This window comes from Hevea brasiliensis, chromosome 13, assembly GCF_030052815.1.
Source record: "Hevea brasiliensis isolate MT/VB/25A 57/8 chromosome 13, ASM3005281v1, whole genome shotgun sequence".
Taxonomy (NCBI): domain Eukaryota; kingdom Viridiplantae; phylum Streptophyta; class Magnoliopsida; order Malpighiales; family Euphorbiaceae; genus Hevea; species Hevea brasiliensis.
This window is the reverse complement of record NC_079505.1, coordinates 69,354,491-69,371,206: the sequence shown is the minus strand read 5'-3', so window position 1 is coordinate 69,371,206 and position 16,716 is coordinate 69,354,491. Positions and strand designations below refer to the sequence as shown.

The following is a 16,716-nucleotide window of genomic DNA, read 5'->3' as shown; positions in this document are numbered from 1 at the left end:
ATATGACTGCACTTGGCGATGGACACAAAAAGCCAGCAACAATCCAACTCATTGGCTGCCGCCCTCTTCTTTATTTATTTTTTTTATACATTTTCCTCGAGATGCACTGCAAGCAGCTTTTGCTGATGCACGACTCCTGTCTACTCAATGTTCCTTCCCAGTTTTAGCCTCAACCTCAGGATGTCTTTACTGCCATTAAATGGGTGCAGCACCTAACCCTAAACAAATTCAAGAGCCTTTTTTTTTTAATAGCCAACTCAAGCAGACTCCAATATCATATACTTTGAATGTGATTTAGCAGCGCTGCTTATGCTACAAATCCTTTCAGAAATGGGTAATCACTAAAATTTTGTAAGCAATAGCTGATCCAAGGAATCTAACATGCTCATCTCTATCTCAACATTGAATTCTCATTGCATATTTGCTTCTACATACGAGGGTAAAAGGTCTCCCTAAAACAGAGGAGGGAAGGGAGCATATGAAGTAGTTGGTTAATAGCAGGATTAGCAATTTTACAACATTATAATTTCACACCTTGCAAGTAGATCATAATATACAAATGGCAAAACATACGATTATCTTCAAACCCTCAGAGAAGTAGACTGGGATTCACGCCATCTGTTGGCTTCCAAATGATACTTTCTAGTTTAGCACAGAAGTTTTTGTAGAACTGCAATGAGAAGTTCATAAGATATGGGTCACCAGTAATAACAGTTGTGTAGCAGATAATCTCATCAGATTCTACTATGTAATCAAACAAAGAAAAATGATTGAAAACAAGAAAGACAGAAAATCAACCAATACTAATTCTGTATAGATCATATCAAACGCGATGATATTAGACATCTTTCATGAGATGTGTGATCTTCTAAAATCAATAAAATTCACAAACTCCAACTTGCACCCATGATTGCAAACACACAAACCATCCTAATTCGATGGCTAGTGAAATGCGGATAAGAATGTTGTTGGTACCAAGGGTAGTACATATTTTGAGAACCAGGGCATTAAATGGACAAAGAAAAGCCCAAAAAATAATGTGTTCAGGCAAGGCATTAACCACAATCTTACTAAGTCCCTGATTCACCCCAACTTGTAGTGGGGTGAGTGAGGAGGGAGGGGGTAGGTGCTTATTTTGAACCAACAATCAGACCCATACTGTTGAGCTGGAGCTTCATTCAGTCAAGCTGCCCATTTTTAATTGGAGTTCAGCTAGCAAATTGTCTAATGTCCATATATATACAGAAATTTTGGTATCAGTTCAACACTTTTTTCCATGGCTAGATAGCTGCTTGCATCTAAATCACATGTATATAGAATGTATATGCACCATGATTTGAAGACAACAGAACAAAAATTAAGGAGTATAATGCCTACCTTGTGATAAATAGAGTATATATAAATGACCTACCACTATGCAGCATGATTTGAAGATGACTGAACAAAAATTCAGGAGTAGAGTTTAACGCTACCTTGTGATATTCAAGAGTATCACCAGAAGCCTTTCGGACATCTACCATGAAAAGTGATGGTGCAACTTCAAAAACCTACACCAAAAAGTCGACCAATTTAGAAATTTTTCTCACTCAGAAACCAGTGGCACCTTAGTTCTTCTGAATTATTGAATTAAAACTGAGAGAGAGAGAGAGAGCAATCAAATCAAAAGGTTACTTTACCTCTAGGACAACTGCAAAATGTCCAACCTTATTTGCAGAGATTCCTTCTAGTCTTGTCTGCGAGAATAATTATTTATTATAATCAATAGATGATATGGAAATAACATGCAACCTAAAACTAAAACACAAGTTTAATTCCAAATCCAGCAAAATAAATTTCACTAGAAGAGAGGATGCTAAGACTCAAACCCAAAAAAATTCACACACACACACACACACACACACAGAACAAACCAACAAACTTCAATCATATCCAACAACCTCTCAAGTTAAAAGCCAAAGTTACCTAGTGAAGAATTAAAAATAAAATTTAATTTCTAACATGCTCCTTAACACAAAAGCCATTGGGTTTAAAAGTGTGAATTTAAGTGCAAGCCCATCACATAAACTGAAATATTATAAGAATGGATTGATGATTAAAAATCTTTAACCTTCCGCATTGTTTCAATTACGGCTATTTTTATTAATTTTATCAATTGAACTATTCATTAGTTGCATCTACAATAGCCACCTTTGGATTCCATGCAAAAATGATGTACATTTGCTGATGTGCACATTGACTGGCCCTTAGCTCAATAGATATCACAGGAACCTCTTTCCTACTTTTTTTAAATGATGTAAAACGGTATTTGGAATATTGTGCTTGCATATATGGACTCCAGATAATGTAAAATTGACTACAGATTTAATTTACCAAATTTAATATTTTCCTGGTCAGCTAAATTTGGCTACTCAATAAGCCAACTAGCGTTCACATTAGCCATTATAAATGGACTTGAGATCAAACTTTGGAGTAGAGATTGGAGTAGATGACACCATAATAGAAAAAAATAATACAACCAAAAGTCAAGAGACTCTTACACCATGTTGATTTATTACTAGTTCCAAATGTTGGTCTACCAGAGAAAGACCAATGATTTAATGTGATGAAGCCTTCTTAATGGAATAAATTCATTTAAAAGAAAGGTCATAGCAGATAAATTGCATAATACATCAGTACACCTAAAACATCACTTCAACCATTAAATGAGATATAGCATGTACCAACTCATACCCTGTAATTACGTGTATGAACCTTAAGACTCATTGATTCTGCAACAGCTTCAATTGTTGATATTATAACTTTTGCTGGTTTGCGGGATACAAAACGAGTTTGCCGCTTCACATAATCCTGCCAACAGAAAAGAAATTTTCCATAAGCCAACATGCCAGGAGGCAATTTTTACAACCACAAAAGCTTTGGAGAAGCCAATCAAGGGAACAAGGGGATTGCATCAATAATGGTGCCCAAATCACCAATAACAAGCTAACCGACGTAAAGTTCAGGCCCAAAGGTGTTGACCACATCAATCCTGATCATGCCACCATAATTTTTTTTTTTTATCGTTAAATTTATATTACCCTGCACAATTTACAACTTCAAAACCTCACACCACCATCTACAGATCTTTAATTTTCATCGGACCACACAAACAACTCAATTTCTAAATCTATGTTTTCTACTATCTGTCCTTGTAACTAATAGATAATGCATAATGCATCATTCCATCCACCATTTCACATCTCTGCCTGTGGCAAAAATATAGTCAGCTACGATTTTGACAGAGATTTGGCAAGCAAGGGCAAGGCTAATAGCAAAACAAGTAAAACACCATCACATAAAACAGAGAATTTAGCATTTGCAGGCAAAATGGCAAAATACATCAGACAGATTTCAATCATGTAATGGTAGATGTATAAAAAAGCTAGGACTCTAATTTCAGCGATATCCAGAGGATATAATAATGAACTATATTATCATACCTGTCGCCTGTCAAATAATGCTGATAGATTCAAACCTTGGGACAGGGTAATCATCTCAAAGGCATTCATTATTAGAGGACCACTCTCACTATTTTCTGACTGTTCTGCCACATATTGGTCCTGCAAAAAGGCAACAATTACCAATCAGAAAAAGAAATGCAAGGAGAATGCAGAGAAACAATAAACCTCTAAATCTATCAGGCTACATTTAATATAACAGACAGAGAGAGAGAGAGAGAGAGAGAAGAAGAGGGAGGAGGAGAAGGTGGGGCGTGTGAAGGAGGACTTGCCAGAAATTTAATGCACTCATTTAGAGAAACCACCAATGGTGATGTACACCCAATTGTGCAATATTGTAAACTTTTAATAATTATTTTAACTTTGATAAGAAATCATGGCCAACCTCAATGTCATCAAAAACTGCACGAACATCATCCAGATTCACTTCCCTTTCTTCACTATATTTGACAGGCACATATTTTTTTTCAAACCATGGATTCTTTTTAATTCCTTCAATCCGTATACGCTGCATTAAACAAAACCAATTATGGAAAAAAGAAACAAATATAATGAACATCTTCAACTTTGCATAGCATATACAATTTCCCATTTCCTCAGGGATTTGACAATGCACTCCAGACACCCCAGCCATGGTTCCAAATTGATAGCTTTTGACATCCAAATGAACATGATGATCATGAAATGTGATAAAAAAAAGAAACTCTTTATGCTCATGACTAAACTCTTTGTAATGTGCTTTGCATGCAGAAAGTACAAGCAAATCTTTATATCAGATCATCACACTGACAAGTTCTTGCTATTTAGTTCCAGTGCTACAAGTTCTCGCAATATGTTTTATACTAAAGTATGCAACAAAGTTCTTTGACACTGAGCAGGTAGAATCATAATAAAACCAGAACATAAAAATTAATAAGCAGGAAGAATCATTAACATATAAAGTTCGATACCAAATCCTAAATTTAACATGTAAACAGCCTGGCAATTCTGAGCATGGTTTAAAATTGTGGTGGCAGTTGCAGCGATAGTTGTATCGTGAAAACAGGTCATCATGGAAATCATACAAACAAATTGTATGTATCTAATACATAAACTTGCAACAATTTGAACAGAATTTCTTTGACACTGAGGTTGAAAACTATTTTTTGGAAATAAGTTATTTTAGATGTTGCAGAAAGCAATTTGAAACTACAGTTAAGTTGTACCAGAGCTGTTGCTACTTGGTACTTTAATGACACTAGACAACATATTCAAAAACGGTGTTCTCAAAAGTAGTTCCAACAATGCCAAACAGAAACTAAATACTTTGAATAGTTTTGATATGTCTATTCAATGTAAAATATGTTTTACTTTTATTAAATACTCTCAACTAATCCTAACAAGTAAAAATGCCATATAAGTACAAAATTTAAAAACAAGGAGATACATTTGAAAAAAAGCTTAAAAATAGAAATAGCAGCAAAAATGACAAGAGAGACCAAGGACAGGGGCAAAAATTGTAACACTGATACGAAACAGCCATAATAGCTGTAATACCAGCTTCCAATAACTATTTCAACCTGAATATTTACACGTTCTACAGAACCACTTTCCATTAGCACCCTGCATATTCTGCTTTAAAAACCTCAAAAAAAAAAAAAAAAAAAATACAAGTCTATCCTAGCACTTTGGAAATAAATGTAAGAGGAATTGGCTCTTCAATTGATATTTTTTTTATCACAGTACTCCAAAGGGCACTGAAATTATCACCTAAATCAAGTTTTGCACACAATCTTCAATTGTTTTACAATTTACATTATAACCATCAAAAATAAAATAGATTAACAAGCACCGTGTATTAAAGTATATTAAATCTAGTCTTTTAATCTAATAAAACTCGGAACCTAATCTAAGCTATAGTCACTCTCTGATTCAGGCTACTGACAAGTATTGCATATAAAATTTTCCAGTTCTTATTCAAAGCCAAGTTGATAGAGTGAACATAATACTCAACAGTTTTAGGATTGGGATCGAGTATCTTGTCTATCAATGCCTTTGCCCCCGGAGAAAACCAAAATGGACAAGTATATTCTGCAGCATTTATCTGCACATCAACAAGAAAAACACTCATAAATATCCAAAATATATTTGTCAAATTCTAAGTACTTACAGAACTAACATTTATCTCAAAAAGAAATTAAAAAAATAACACATATGCATGCATATGTATAGCCCAAAAAGAGTAAATAAACATATAATAATAATAATAATAATAATAATAATAATAATAATAATAATAATGGAATCATCTACATAATAAATAATGATGTTTTATATAATAATCTAATATTATTTAATATAGAATATTGCAGCTCTAAGCATGCATATATAATAACAATAAACACATGTAAAATGCACATTTGGAACTAAAAACTCCATAATATGGCGCCATGTGCATGCATACAAGCTCAATACCTCAGATGTCAGAACAGCCAAAAAGGAAAAGGAAAAAAAGTTAGCTGAACTGATTGTGAAGAAAATGGATCAGCATGCATACGTGGAAATTTAAAAATCTGTTTATTGACATAAACAAGCACTTTGTAATGAAAATAAGAGCATTGCTGAACTTGATGCTAAGAGGATGGATGTGTGCGCAAGTGTGGATATTTGGGGTGAAATTGTTAATTTAAAACTATCAAGCACTTCACAAATCCATATCTTACTCATTTTATCCAAAACAAATTCATACTAGCTTACCTTTTTGTACAAGGTCGGTAGGTCTGCCTCATCAAATGGAAGATATCCAGCCATCAGAACATAGAGAATGACTCCACATGACCATACATCAGCAGCAGCGCCATCATAACCCTGGTGGCTAAGCACCTGACAGGCAGTCCTTTAGTGTAAGAAATTCAGACATTAAAACACTTAGGGCTATAATTTTTTTTCACTTGCATCGATAACTGGACTAGTTAAAAAGTCATAGAAACACGTCTGCCTTGCACAAACATTATTCAAGCTACAGAAATTTGTAATCTATCACAATCAATACAGAAAATAATTATCAGCAAAATTATTGAAAATTCATAGCTAATGAGTTGAAAAGCATGCCATGGAGAAAAGTTGACATACAACAGATAAGAGCTAAAATTTCTAAAAATTAAATAAATTAGGTGACATACAGTTTAACATTCAGTATTTTCTCCACCCTTGACTAACATCCCTCAACCAAATTCAGCAAGATATCCTTCTCAGCCCTCTGCCTGCACCCCTACCCGCAACAAAGGAAAAAAAAAAGGTTGGGATTCTTAAATCTTAATAGCTTCTGATGTGACTAATGCTATTGAGAATGTCCAACATGGCAAGTAAACTGCTCTTCCAGAAGCAATTTTCCAGTCATTAAGAAGTTGCATCACAATTTCAAGAGTTAGCCCATGGAATAACTAAGCAAAACCTACTAACCAAATAAATAATAGCCACACAAGAGAGTGTCAAGGATTCCTGTAACAATGACATCATATTGGGTGAGTGAGTGAGTGAGTGACACCGCACTCATGCAAGAATTCCAGGACAAAATCAAGGGACACAATTAGCAAGGTTGGTCTGCATTTTTCTAATGCATGGATGAAATTCAAAGTTTGAGGCACAAATTGTGGTGTCCAGTAACAAGTCATAAAGCACGCATAATGGATTCTAGGATCAAATCATAATGTAATTCTGTGATAAAATGATGAGACAAGTCAAGCATCAAATCATAGCAAGTGAAGTCCACAATAAGTGCATTGCTATCATGTGAGAAGTCTGAGATCAAAATATGGGACATGCAAGTTGGCTAATTGGGTTGCAGTTGCTTAATGCATGAGAGTTCAGAGGAAAAAGCATAGAAGGAATTTGATATATTAACTTGAGGAAGTCCTCACATTTTTTAGCTCATGAAAGAGGAAAAACAAATTCCATAAAAAGGACGCATAGTGACCAACACCAAAATTCTATACTTATACATACAAGAAAAGCTGATGACAAAAACAAGGTTTGAGAGAACATATCATTTACTTGATTGCTTTTTGAAAGCATACCTCAGGGGCAACATAATTTGGGGTTCCACATGTGGTATGAAGAAGTCCAACCCCCTGCACACACATAAAAGCACAAGTGCATGCACATATGTGCAGCAATGGAAAGCAATACAATTTAAAAGTAGAACTTTTCAATGTCACTTGGGGCAAACAGTAAGAATTTCATGCTTACTTTCTGGGGCAATGCACTCAATCCAAAGTCAGAAACCTTCAAATTTCCAACAGAATCAAGAAGTAGGTTTTCAGGCTACACAAGCAAGTAATTTAATCAGGATCAGAGTATGACACTGTGAAACCAATCTTAAGTAACAAGTGACTTGCTTAGCATGCTTGTTCACCTTCAGGTCTCTATGGTAAACACCCTTACTATGACAATGAGCAACTGCATCTATAAGCTGTTGAAAATACCGCCTTGCTTCATTTTCAGAAAGCCTTCCTTGGTGAACCTGTGTAACCAGATGAAACTCAACTCAACTCAACTCAACTAAGCCTTTATCCCAAAAAAATTGGATATATATATATATTTTTTTCTTCTCTTACTCGATTTTTTAGGTTATCCTAAGAAATGTGTAATGCTTCTCTACATGTGTGTACTACTCTACTCCAAGTCAATTTTAGTTTCTTTTTTTTTTTTTTTCTATCATCTAACCTAATGTGCTCTACTTGTCTAACTGGAGCCTTCGTATGTCCACGCTTCACGTGACCAAACCATCTCAATGAAGGATTAGCATATTGGAGAGCACAACACAGCAGTGATTTGCATATGGGGAGAATGGTTCAATTCAAAGTTCTTGATTATGCTAGCAATCAAGGGTTTCATTATTTCCTAAGGAAATCAAAACAAGATGAGCCTTACAATTTTATCAAATAGTTCTCCTCCAGTAACAAACTCAAGAATAATATATATCTTCGTCCGGCTTGCCAAGACCTAGAATTTGAATATGGATGAAAAGAAAATAAAAATCACTGTGTGTCAATAATAATATCAGAGAAAATATTGATAATACTGAACTATTACAAGGTGGAGGTTATTAATATAACGAGAAACAATTAAAAAAATAAAAGAATATACCTCGTGCAGCATAACTATGTTAGGATGTCTGACAATCTTCATGATAGATATCTCCCTTTTAATCTGAAGCACAAAAAAGGGTATTATATATTGAAAGAAGAAAAACATGTACAAACTCATCATCCTCAATGTAAGTTCATACCTGTTCATTAATCAATAAGATGGAAAAAAAAAACCCAATCCCTCATTGCATATCTATGATTTTTTACTAATCCAATCAAAACTAAAGAGGTGCAAGATTATGCAAAAGGAATGATTTTGTCTCCATTCACATGCAAAGGGAAAACTCCAAATATTCCCAAGGAAAAAACTTCACATACACAAAAATTTGTTGAATTTGTGTCCAATTTTACAAAAAGCAGAAAAAGCCAGTACCTGATCAACCATTTTGTGCTTGAGAATGGTGCTTTTGGCCATGACTTTCATGGCTACGCTCTCTCCTGTCTCCATGTTCTGTGCAAATTTAACCTTGGCGAAAGTCCCTTCGCCAATGGTCCGGCCGACTTCATACTTACCCACCTTCCTTGTCACCTTTTTCATGATTTCCTCAATTGCATTTCCCGCACCAAATCCACTCAAAGTCTGCAACACATCAAATAAATAAATAAACTACAAAATCCAAATTATAGGGACAAAGAAAAAACAAACGATGAAAACGAAATTACTAAGAATTGCTAATCTATTGTCAAAATTGAAGTGAAAGAAAAAGAAAAGGAAAAAATGGTGGCAAAGAAATCGAGGATAGAGTTTCTCTTCCTCCGGGAAGAAACCGAGCTTTGTAATTGAGAACAAAATTGAAATTCGAGCGAAAGAGAGAAAAGCAGCCACAGCGAAAGCGAATGAGAACATTCTGTAGAATATTCCGGTGGAATTCTCACCGGAGAAATAGACAAAAGGAAAGTGAGAATTTCACCGCGAAAGGCTGGGAAATCAGATTTCCCAAGCTCCGACGGTAGAATTTGGTTGTGTTGTGATCAGCTCCGGAGACCTGTGACCGATATTAAGGCAGGCAACTTTTGGCAAATTAGAGGAGAGAGACAGCTGAATCGTTTAAATTTAGCCTGCCGTTCGTAGGAGCCATCAACAAAGAGTGACCCATCAAATGTTTAATCTAGTGGGCGCTGCTGCAACCGACGAGCCGTGGCGCGCACCAGCCTTGCATTAAGTATTTTTTAATTTCTGGTATAAAATTAATGTCAGTTTAATTTATAAAAAAACATAAATTAAAGCATGTATAATAAGTAGGCCATGCATGATTTTTGAGAATCGACTGAGAATCATATTAAATCTACAAAAATTATATTGAGTTGAAATTTTTTTAAAATTTTGATTTAATTTTAATTTTTTTATTAAGAATTTTATTAAAATTATATTAAAATTTAATTAAAATTAAAATCAAATCAATAACTATATTCATATATATAATTTTTTTATATTTTTAATATATTATATACTTTCAATATAATTATATATATTTATAAATAATTATAAAATAGATACAATCTAATATTGTATTTTATTTTTTTATAATAATTTTAATTATAAATATATTAAATTATCTTATAATTTTCAATTATAAATATAATATCATATTATATATATATATATATATTAATTCTTAATTATATTTATATTTTATAATTAGATATTATATAATTAATAAATAATTAAAATATTTATTATATGATATACTTATAGGATTACATTATATAATATATCTAATTATAAATTATATATGCACCTCATATTTAAAAATTATATAATTTAAAAATAGTTAAAAGATATATTATATGATATATTATATATTAATAATTTAATTTAAAACTTAAATCTTAATTTAATTTAAGTATTATTTTTTTAAAAAATAATTATATAAAATTATTTTAAAAATCTAGAATCAAATTTGAAATATATCAAATTATTTCAGAACTAAAAGAATGAAGAACTGAACTGAAACTACACACTCTTAATAATAAATATACATTTAATATATATATATATATATATATATATATATATATGGTTGTTATTAAAATAATGATGTATGTTTATTTCACATATATATATGTATAAATATTTTTATATTTTAATAAGATTATTAAAATTTAGAAAATAAATAATAATTTTTTCTTTTTAAAAAAAGAAGTTATTTTTTTTAAATGACTTAATTTTTTCTTAACCAGAAAAATTATTTGTTCCATTAATCCACTTTCCTAATTTCTCTAAATATTAGGAAATACAAAAAATATTTTCCTTGCAACAAAAATAATTTTTATGTCAAAATTTACTGTGAAGAACAATTTAATTTATCATATTTAACTTTTTATATATAATTTAATTTTTATAATTTTATTATTTAAAATAATTTAATTTTTAAATTAAAACTGACTGTTTTAATTTATGATTGATTAATAATATGATAAAATAAAACATTTTATTAAGGTGCATATATATATATATATATAAAACATTATATATATATATATATATATGATAATTCCAACACGAGGGGGGAGAGAGAAGATATTTTGTGTAATTTTTCCTATAATTTTAAAAAATTATAAATTTACAACCGAAAATGAAAGTCGATAATTTTCATAATGAATGTGACATATCACTAAAAGAAAAAGCATCTTTAACAACTAGATTATCAATGTATATAAATAATTTAATTTTTAAAAAAATATTTTTAATGAATTTTTTAAAAAATATTTTATTTAATTATAATATTAAATTAATAATATGTGTTTATATTAAATATGTATAAATATTTTTATATTTTAATGATTTTTTTTTCGGTGGACTTTTAATGAGATTGTTAACATTGAGAAAATATTTTTTTTCTTTTTAAAAAGAAATTATTTTTAAGAAAAATAGTTTAAGTTTTCTTTTAATGTTATCCATTTTCTGAATGGAGGGCTAGAGTTGTGTGTTAATTAGGCACGTGATTTGCAAAGCATGGTTTTGCAGATAATAAAGGGTGTAATTTGATCATGACTAATGTTGACTTTTGTTTTTGGCTTCAAGAATGAAGATGATTTTCTTTGCCAAGCTTATGATTTTCCTTAGGTGGCAAGAAATTATTCGTCACATTTCACATGTCTAATTAGCTTAGACTTATCATGTTTTTGTTAGGAATTTCAACAAGTTATAAATGTAAGAATTGAAAAATGGAAGCTTGATCTTCATTTTCAAAGGAAAATGTTGTCCCAAAATAATTTAAGAGGGGAGTGAATTGGACTTTAATAATTTTTCAGCTCTTGTTTGTAGCCTAATGAAAAATTGTGGTTTTGTTCAACTAGATACTTCTCTATACAAAATGATAGTGATATGTGTTTCAACAATGTGTTCTTAAGTTGTAATTCAAGCCTCAATCAATATATATGGCAATATCTAACAAAACATGCATCATTCAATATACAACTAATTTCTCATGTCACTCAATATATCCTCAAGTTTATCAATTCAATCTATTCAACCAACATTCAATATCATATATAACAAGAAAAATTTAAATTGCACAAAAGTAAGGAGGTCAAGGTTAGAGAGATCAAACACAATGATTTTTATAGTAGTTCGGCTTAACTAGCCTACATCCACTCTCTCAAAGAACCCTCTTTGAGTCTTCTCTCCACTATTTACTCTTTTGAAGGCAAGAGACGAAAAGCCTTGTACAACTTTTCAACACCAAGCTTTTATCAAGGTAGCTTGAAACCTTCACAAGTGCTATCTCAAGCACTTACTCTCTCAAGCTTCAATAGGTGCTTGTACAACCTCTCATAAATGCAATTTAATGTTTTAACACTCACTCTTACTCAATACAAATCAAACTATAAAGAAGAGATGAGTTGATTTGCCAATGGTAGCTCAAAGACTTTAAAGCTCTTGAATGAAAGTAATAAATAAAAAATCAAAGTTGGAGTTCAAATGTAAGCTTTCATCAAGTGTAAATGAAGTAAAGAAGGTGTATTTATAGTCCCAAATCATTTTAGACCATTTGAAACCCTTTTGGAATGTTATACACACTGCCCAAGACAAAATGACCGTTATTTTGTCCTTTTGTACGAAGTTGAGCAGCTCTGATCAATTAGCAAACTAATGAAGTTTTGGTAGCAATCAGTAAATTGGTTAGTAAACTAACATTTTTAGCAAACATATTAGCAAACTAAAAATTTTGGCAAACCAGTTAGCAAACAAAGTCAACAGCTGCATGTCTCAACTTGCAATGTAAAATGATTTAGACCTTAAAAAAATGTTCCAATAATAGTGTCCAAGGTCATGATGAGAAAAAGTAATCAGAAAATAAAATTTCATTTTTGAGCTCCATATGACTAAATTCTCATCCATTCTTTTCACAAAAGACTTAAGACTCAATCTCTAACACTATGCCTTTCATACCTTTTCTTTGAGTCTTGGCTTCCATAGTCTTGTTCTTTTCTCATTTTGGATTTGTCTTGAAATGCCTTTGAGTATCCTTTCTCCTTAGATACATAAGACAAAAAATCTACACATCACTTTAAAGTTAGGTTAGATAGATTCTCTTTGAGTTTTGTTATCATCAAAATCAATGCTTATTTTGAGCTACACGGGATCAACAATCTCCCCCTTTTTGATGATGACAAAACTCAACTGAATCAACAATAAAAAATAAAAGTGTGTGAAAGTTTATGTGAGTATGTAAATCCAAGTAGTATAGTATGCCGAAAATGCTCCCCCTAAATATATGCACATAATTTCCAAGAAATCTATTTTCTGTACATAAGCTCCCCCTGAGTTTATGCTATAAAGCATGTTCACAATATTCTCAAAAAGCATTTCCATTTGTCATAAGTATAAACATATATCCATCAACACAAGTATCAACACATATCCATGTCCATCAACACAAGTATCAACACATATTCACATATATACTATAAACACATATTCACATATCCATATCCATCCTATTCTCGCCCTTTTTGTCATCAATCAAAAAGGAAACAGGAGAGAAGAACCAAAAAGAATCATGTTAGCCCAAATTTAAACGCAGTAAGGTGAGCAGTAGCAAACTAAAAACCAATAGTAGCAAACAGACTAGTAAACTAAAATTGCATATAGGAAACTAAAAATCCAGATTAGATGAGAATCATTTTAGTCTTTTGCTTTTGCGAGTGGATTTGGAAGGGACCAACTTCTTCCTGGTGGGTTTTGTAGCAGGTGGCTGAGATCCTTGGTCAGCCACTTGATCATCCTTCTATAGCTCATCTTCATCAGATGGTGTTTGAAGAGCAGCAGCTAGGGTCTGGTATGGATTTGACACGGTGGATTTAGTCCTTTTTCTCCCTTTCTTAGCTGCAGGGGCAGCAACTGCAGATAGCTGAGTTGGAGCACTCTCTTGATGATCCTTGAGAGAAGCTTCCTTTTACTGCGTAGGGGCAGCAGCAGTTTCAACAGGTGAAGCACTTGGAGGTTTAACAAGTAGCTCACCTTCAGGTTCTACAATCTTTTCACCATCATGCTCAGTAGGTACATCAGTTGCAGGGCCAATTTCAGGTTCAATGACCTGGTCACTAACATGCTCAACAGGGGCTTCTACTGCAGGTTTAAGCTCAGGTTCAGCTACTTGGTCACTTTCATGTGTCACAGCAGCTGGAGACTCACCAACCTTATTACTTTCACCCTTATCAGCAGAGACTTGAGTAGCAGCCTCAACTTTAGTTGGAAAACCAGTTTCCTTGGCCTGATGAAGATCCACAATTAGCCTCTTCAATTCCTCATTTTGAGTGAGCAGGTGACTCACTTTGTAGTCAACCACATCCACAAATTTTCGCAAAAGTTCAATGGACTGATGGGTTGAACTAAATTGATCATTAACAGTAGCTTTTAGCCCTTGAATCTCACTAAAAAATTCACTAGTAGAATTAGAACCAACCTTAGCAGAGGAAGAACCACCCTTTTCAAACCTTTTTTTTCTTCCATCAGTGTCAGAGTGAATTTCTCTGAGCACAATCAAATCAGTCCTAGAGCTTTCCTTAGAGACATTCACATTCAGCTCTTTAAACACAGTAGTCAAAAGATGTGCATAAGGCAGTTTTCCAATCCCATAAGCTTTGCACATGTTCTTGAAAATTAAATAAGCCAAATTCATCCTTACTTTGTTAACAATGTGCCACATAATACACATGTCTAGGTGGCTCAAATTGTAATACCCCCGTTTGCATAGCCTGGTAGATTTCACTGTTCCGGTGACCAGTGTCGGTCCGGACAATTAAGGGGATTATAACCATACTTAAGACAACTAGAGAAACCATAAACACAAATAATTAGTAATGTTCAATTAGTTAAGTATAAATAAGAAAAACAGAACATAAGAAGTTAAACGAGCCAAGAGTCACAGCGATGGGTGACCTCCTCGGGAACGACTACGAAGTCGTTTTAAACTCAAATTTCGAACCGTAAAATGTGACGTTGCGATCCTTAGGACCATTATGAACACAATGGAAAAGAGAAAATCACGAAAAAGAACTGTTAAGCCAGTTAAATAATTAGGTCAGGGAGCCGAAAGAAATATGGAATTATTTGTAAACTGGGAAGAACCGGTGAGGGGCAATTTGGTCAATTGACCCCGAGAGCTGACTCCTGACCTAACTGTCAAACAAAATTGGAGAAAAGAAAATTTCCGAATCGAGAATTAAATTAAAGAACTAATAGAAAAAAATAAAAAAAAAGAGAGAAAAATCAAAAAGTAAAAAGGTGATGACATCATGCATGACATCATGCATGATGCCATAAGTGTTAATTAATAAATTAATTAAATTGATTTTTTTTTGTGGTCTTCCATAAGATAAAAATAAAAGAAAAGAAAAGAAAAAAAAATTAAAAACCTCATTTTCTTCTTCCTTTGTGCCGCCCCATTTCTCCCAACTTCCTCCATGAATGGTCCTCCATTTAAGCTTACACTTAAGCTTAATTTTCTTCACTTAATCTTCATAACTCCCCTAAAAACCTCACTAGAACTTGTAATCTCAACCTAAGAACAAAAAGGGAAGAAGAAAGAAGGAGAACAATTGAAGATTTGGTGTTTAAGTTAAAGTTAGTATGTTAACTTGTTATTTTTCCATTTTAAATGCCTAATTAGTTGTTGAAATGAGCTTAGAATTAATTAAATGAAATGAAAATATGGGGGAAGGACCACTATTGAATTTTCGGTCAGCTTAAAGGGGACCATGATTTGCATGAATTTAATGGGTTTGAATGAGTTAAAAACCTTATTTAGTTGATTGATTATGGTTGAGAGCTTTGAATTTAGTTAATTGCAACAATTAAGTGAGTTAGGGTTTTGGGTCTTAGGGTTTGTGAACCAAAAATGCAAGAAATGAGTAAATGGCATGTTTGACCTATTGTGAAGTGAAAAATGGTCAATTGTGACCAAATGAGTTGTGTTTGAATTGTTGGAAGTGAAGCCAAATTCGGAGGGTGAATGGTCATGCTGCTGGCAGCATGACCAAGTCAACTTTGAAGGACCAAAACTGAAATTTTACAAGTCCAATTGATATGGTACCAATTGAGAATGAAAATAGACATAAAATGACACAATTTTCATTTAGGAACCATGCCCAAAAAGTGAACAAAACTTAGTAAACCAATTGACCAAAGTTGAATAAGAGCAGTCTGCCACTGTACAAACTGACCAAATCAACAATGTTTGTTCATTTGGTCATAACTCGAATTAGGCAGGTCAAAATGACCTGAACTTTTACCAGAGGTTAGATGAGATATAGACCTAAAATTTTCATGAAGAACACAAGTTCAAATTCTGCCAGCAACCAAGCCATTTGGCCACCCCAAGTTGGTGACTCAAATCTGCCAGCACCAGAATTGCCCAGAAAATCTGGGTTGTGTCCAATCCGGCAGCCCTAGTTCAAATGGCCATAACTTGAGCTACAAAACTCCAATTGAGGTGATCCAAAAATGAGAATAAACTTAAGATAATAAGGAACATTTTCTATGAAGAAAGGTTTGCCAAATTCCAACAGTAGATTGACCAATGGAACAGTGCAACTTGGAGCACCAAAACTGAAAATTTGACAATTTGGCCAAAAGGACTTAA

The 16,716-nt window shown here is 32.9% G+C and overlaps 1 protein-coding gene across 3 annotated transcripts; it reads right to left on the bottom strand.

Moving 5' to 3' along the window:
- Positions 1 to 363: 363 nt before the first annotated feature.
- Positions 364 to 9,706, bottom strand: LOC110651855 (CBL-interacting serine/threonine-protein kinase 24). Of its 3 annotated transcripts, none has more exons than XM_021807306.2 (15): positions 9,503 to 9,705; positions 9,000 to 9,206; positions 8,625 to 8,687; positions 8,409 to 8,480; positions 7,891 to 7,998; positions 7,725 to 7,799; positions 7,553 to 7,606; positions 6,234 to 6,359; positions 5,491 to 5,580; positions 3,883 to 4,005; positions 3,480 to 3,599; positions 2,731 to 2,847; positions 1,677 to 1,733; positions 1,473 to 1,547; positions 364 to 670 (listed from the first exon to the last, which is right to left on the bottom strand). In XM_021807306.2, the coding sequence occupies exons 2-15, from the start codon at positions 9,162 to 9,164 to the stop codon at positions 590 to 592; spliced, it is 1,326 nt and encodes a 441-aa protein (XP_021662998.2). In that variant the 5' UTR covers positions 9,165 to 9,206; positions 9,503 to 9,705; the 3' UTR covers positions 364 to 589. The 3 variants fall into 3 exon arrangements, with proteins under 3 accessions (XP_021662998.2, XP_021662999.2, XP_021663000.1); XM_021807307.2 differs by having other exon boundaries at positions 9,538 to 9,704; XM_021807308.2 differs by lacking the exon at positions 8,409 to 8,480 and having other exon boundaries at positions 9,503 to 9,706.
- Between the last annotated feature and the right edge of the window lie 7,010 nt (positions 9,707 to 16,716).

What these genes read in the sequence shown, in the direction of transcription:
- LOC110651855 (XM_021807306.2), bottom strand. Translation starts at nt 9,164, where the DNA reads ATGAAAAAGGTGACAAGGAAGGTGGGTAAGTATGAAGTCGGCCGGACC. An exon ending in GAGAACTATTTGATAAAATT is followed by an intron (nt 7,999 to 8,408) that starts GTAAGGCTCATC and finishes CTGGTTACACAG; the next exon opens with GTTCACCAAGGAAGGCTTTC. An exon ending in CATTATTTGACAGGCGACAG is followed by an intron (nt 2,848 to 3,479) that starts GTATGATAATAT and finishes TTCTGTTGGCAG; the next exon opens with GATTATGTGAAGCGGCAAAC.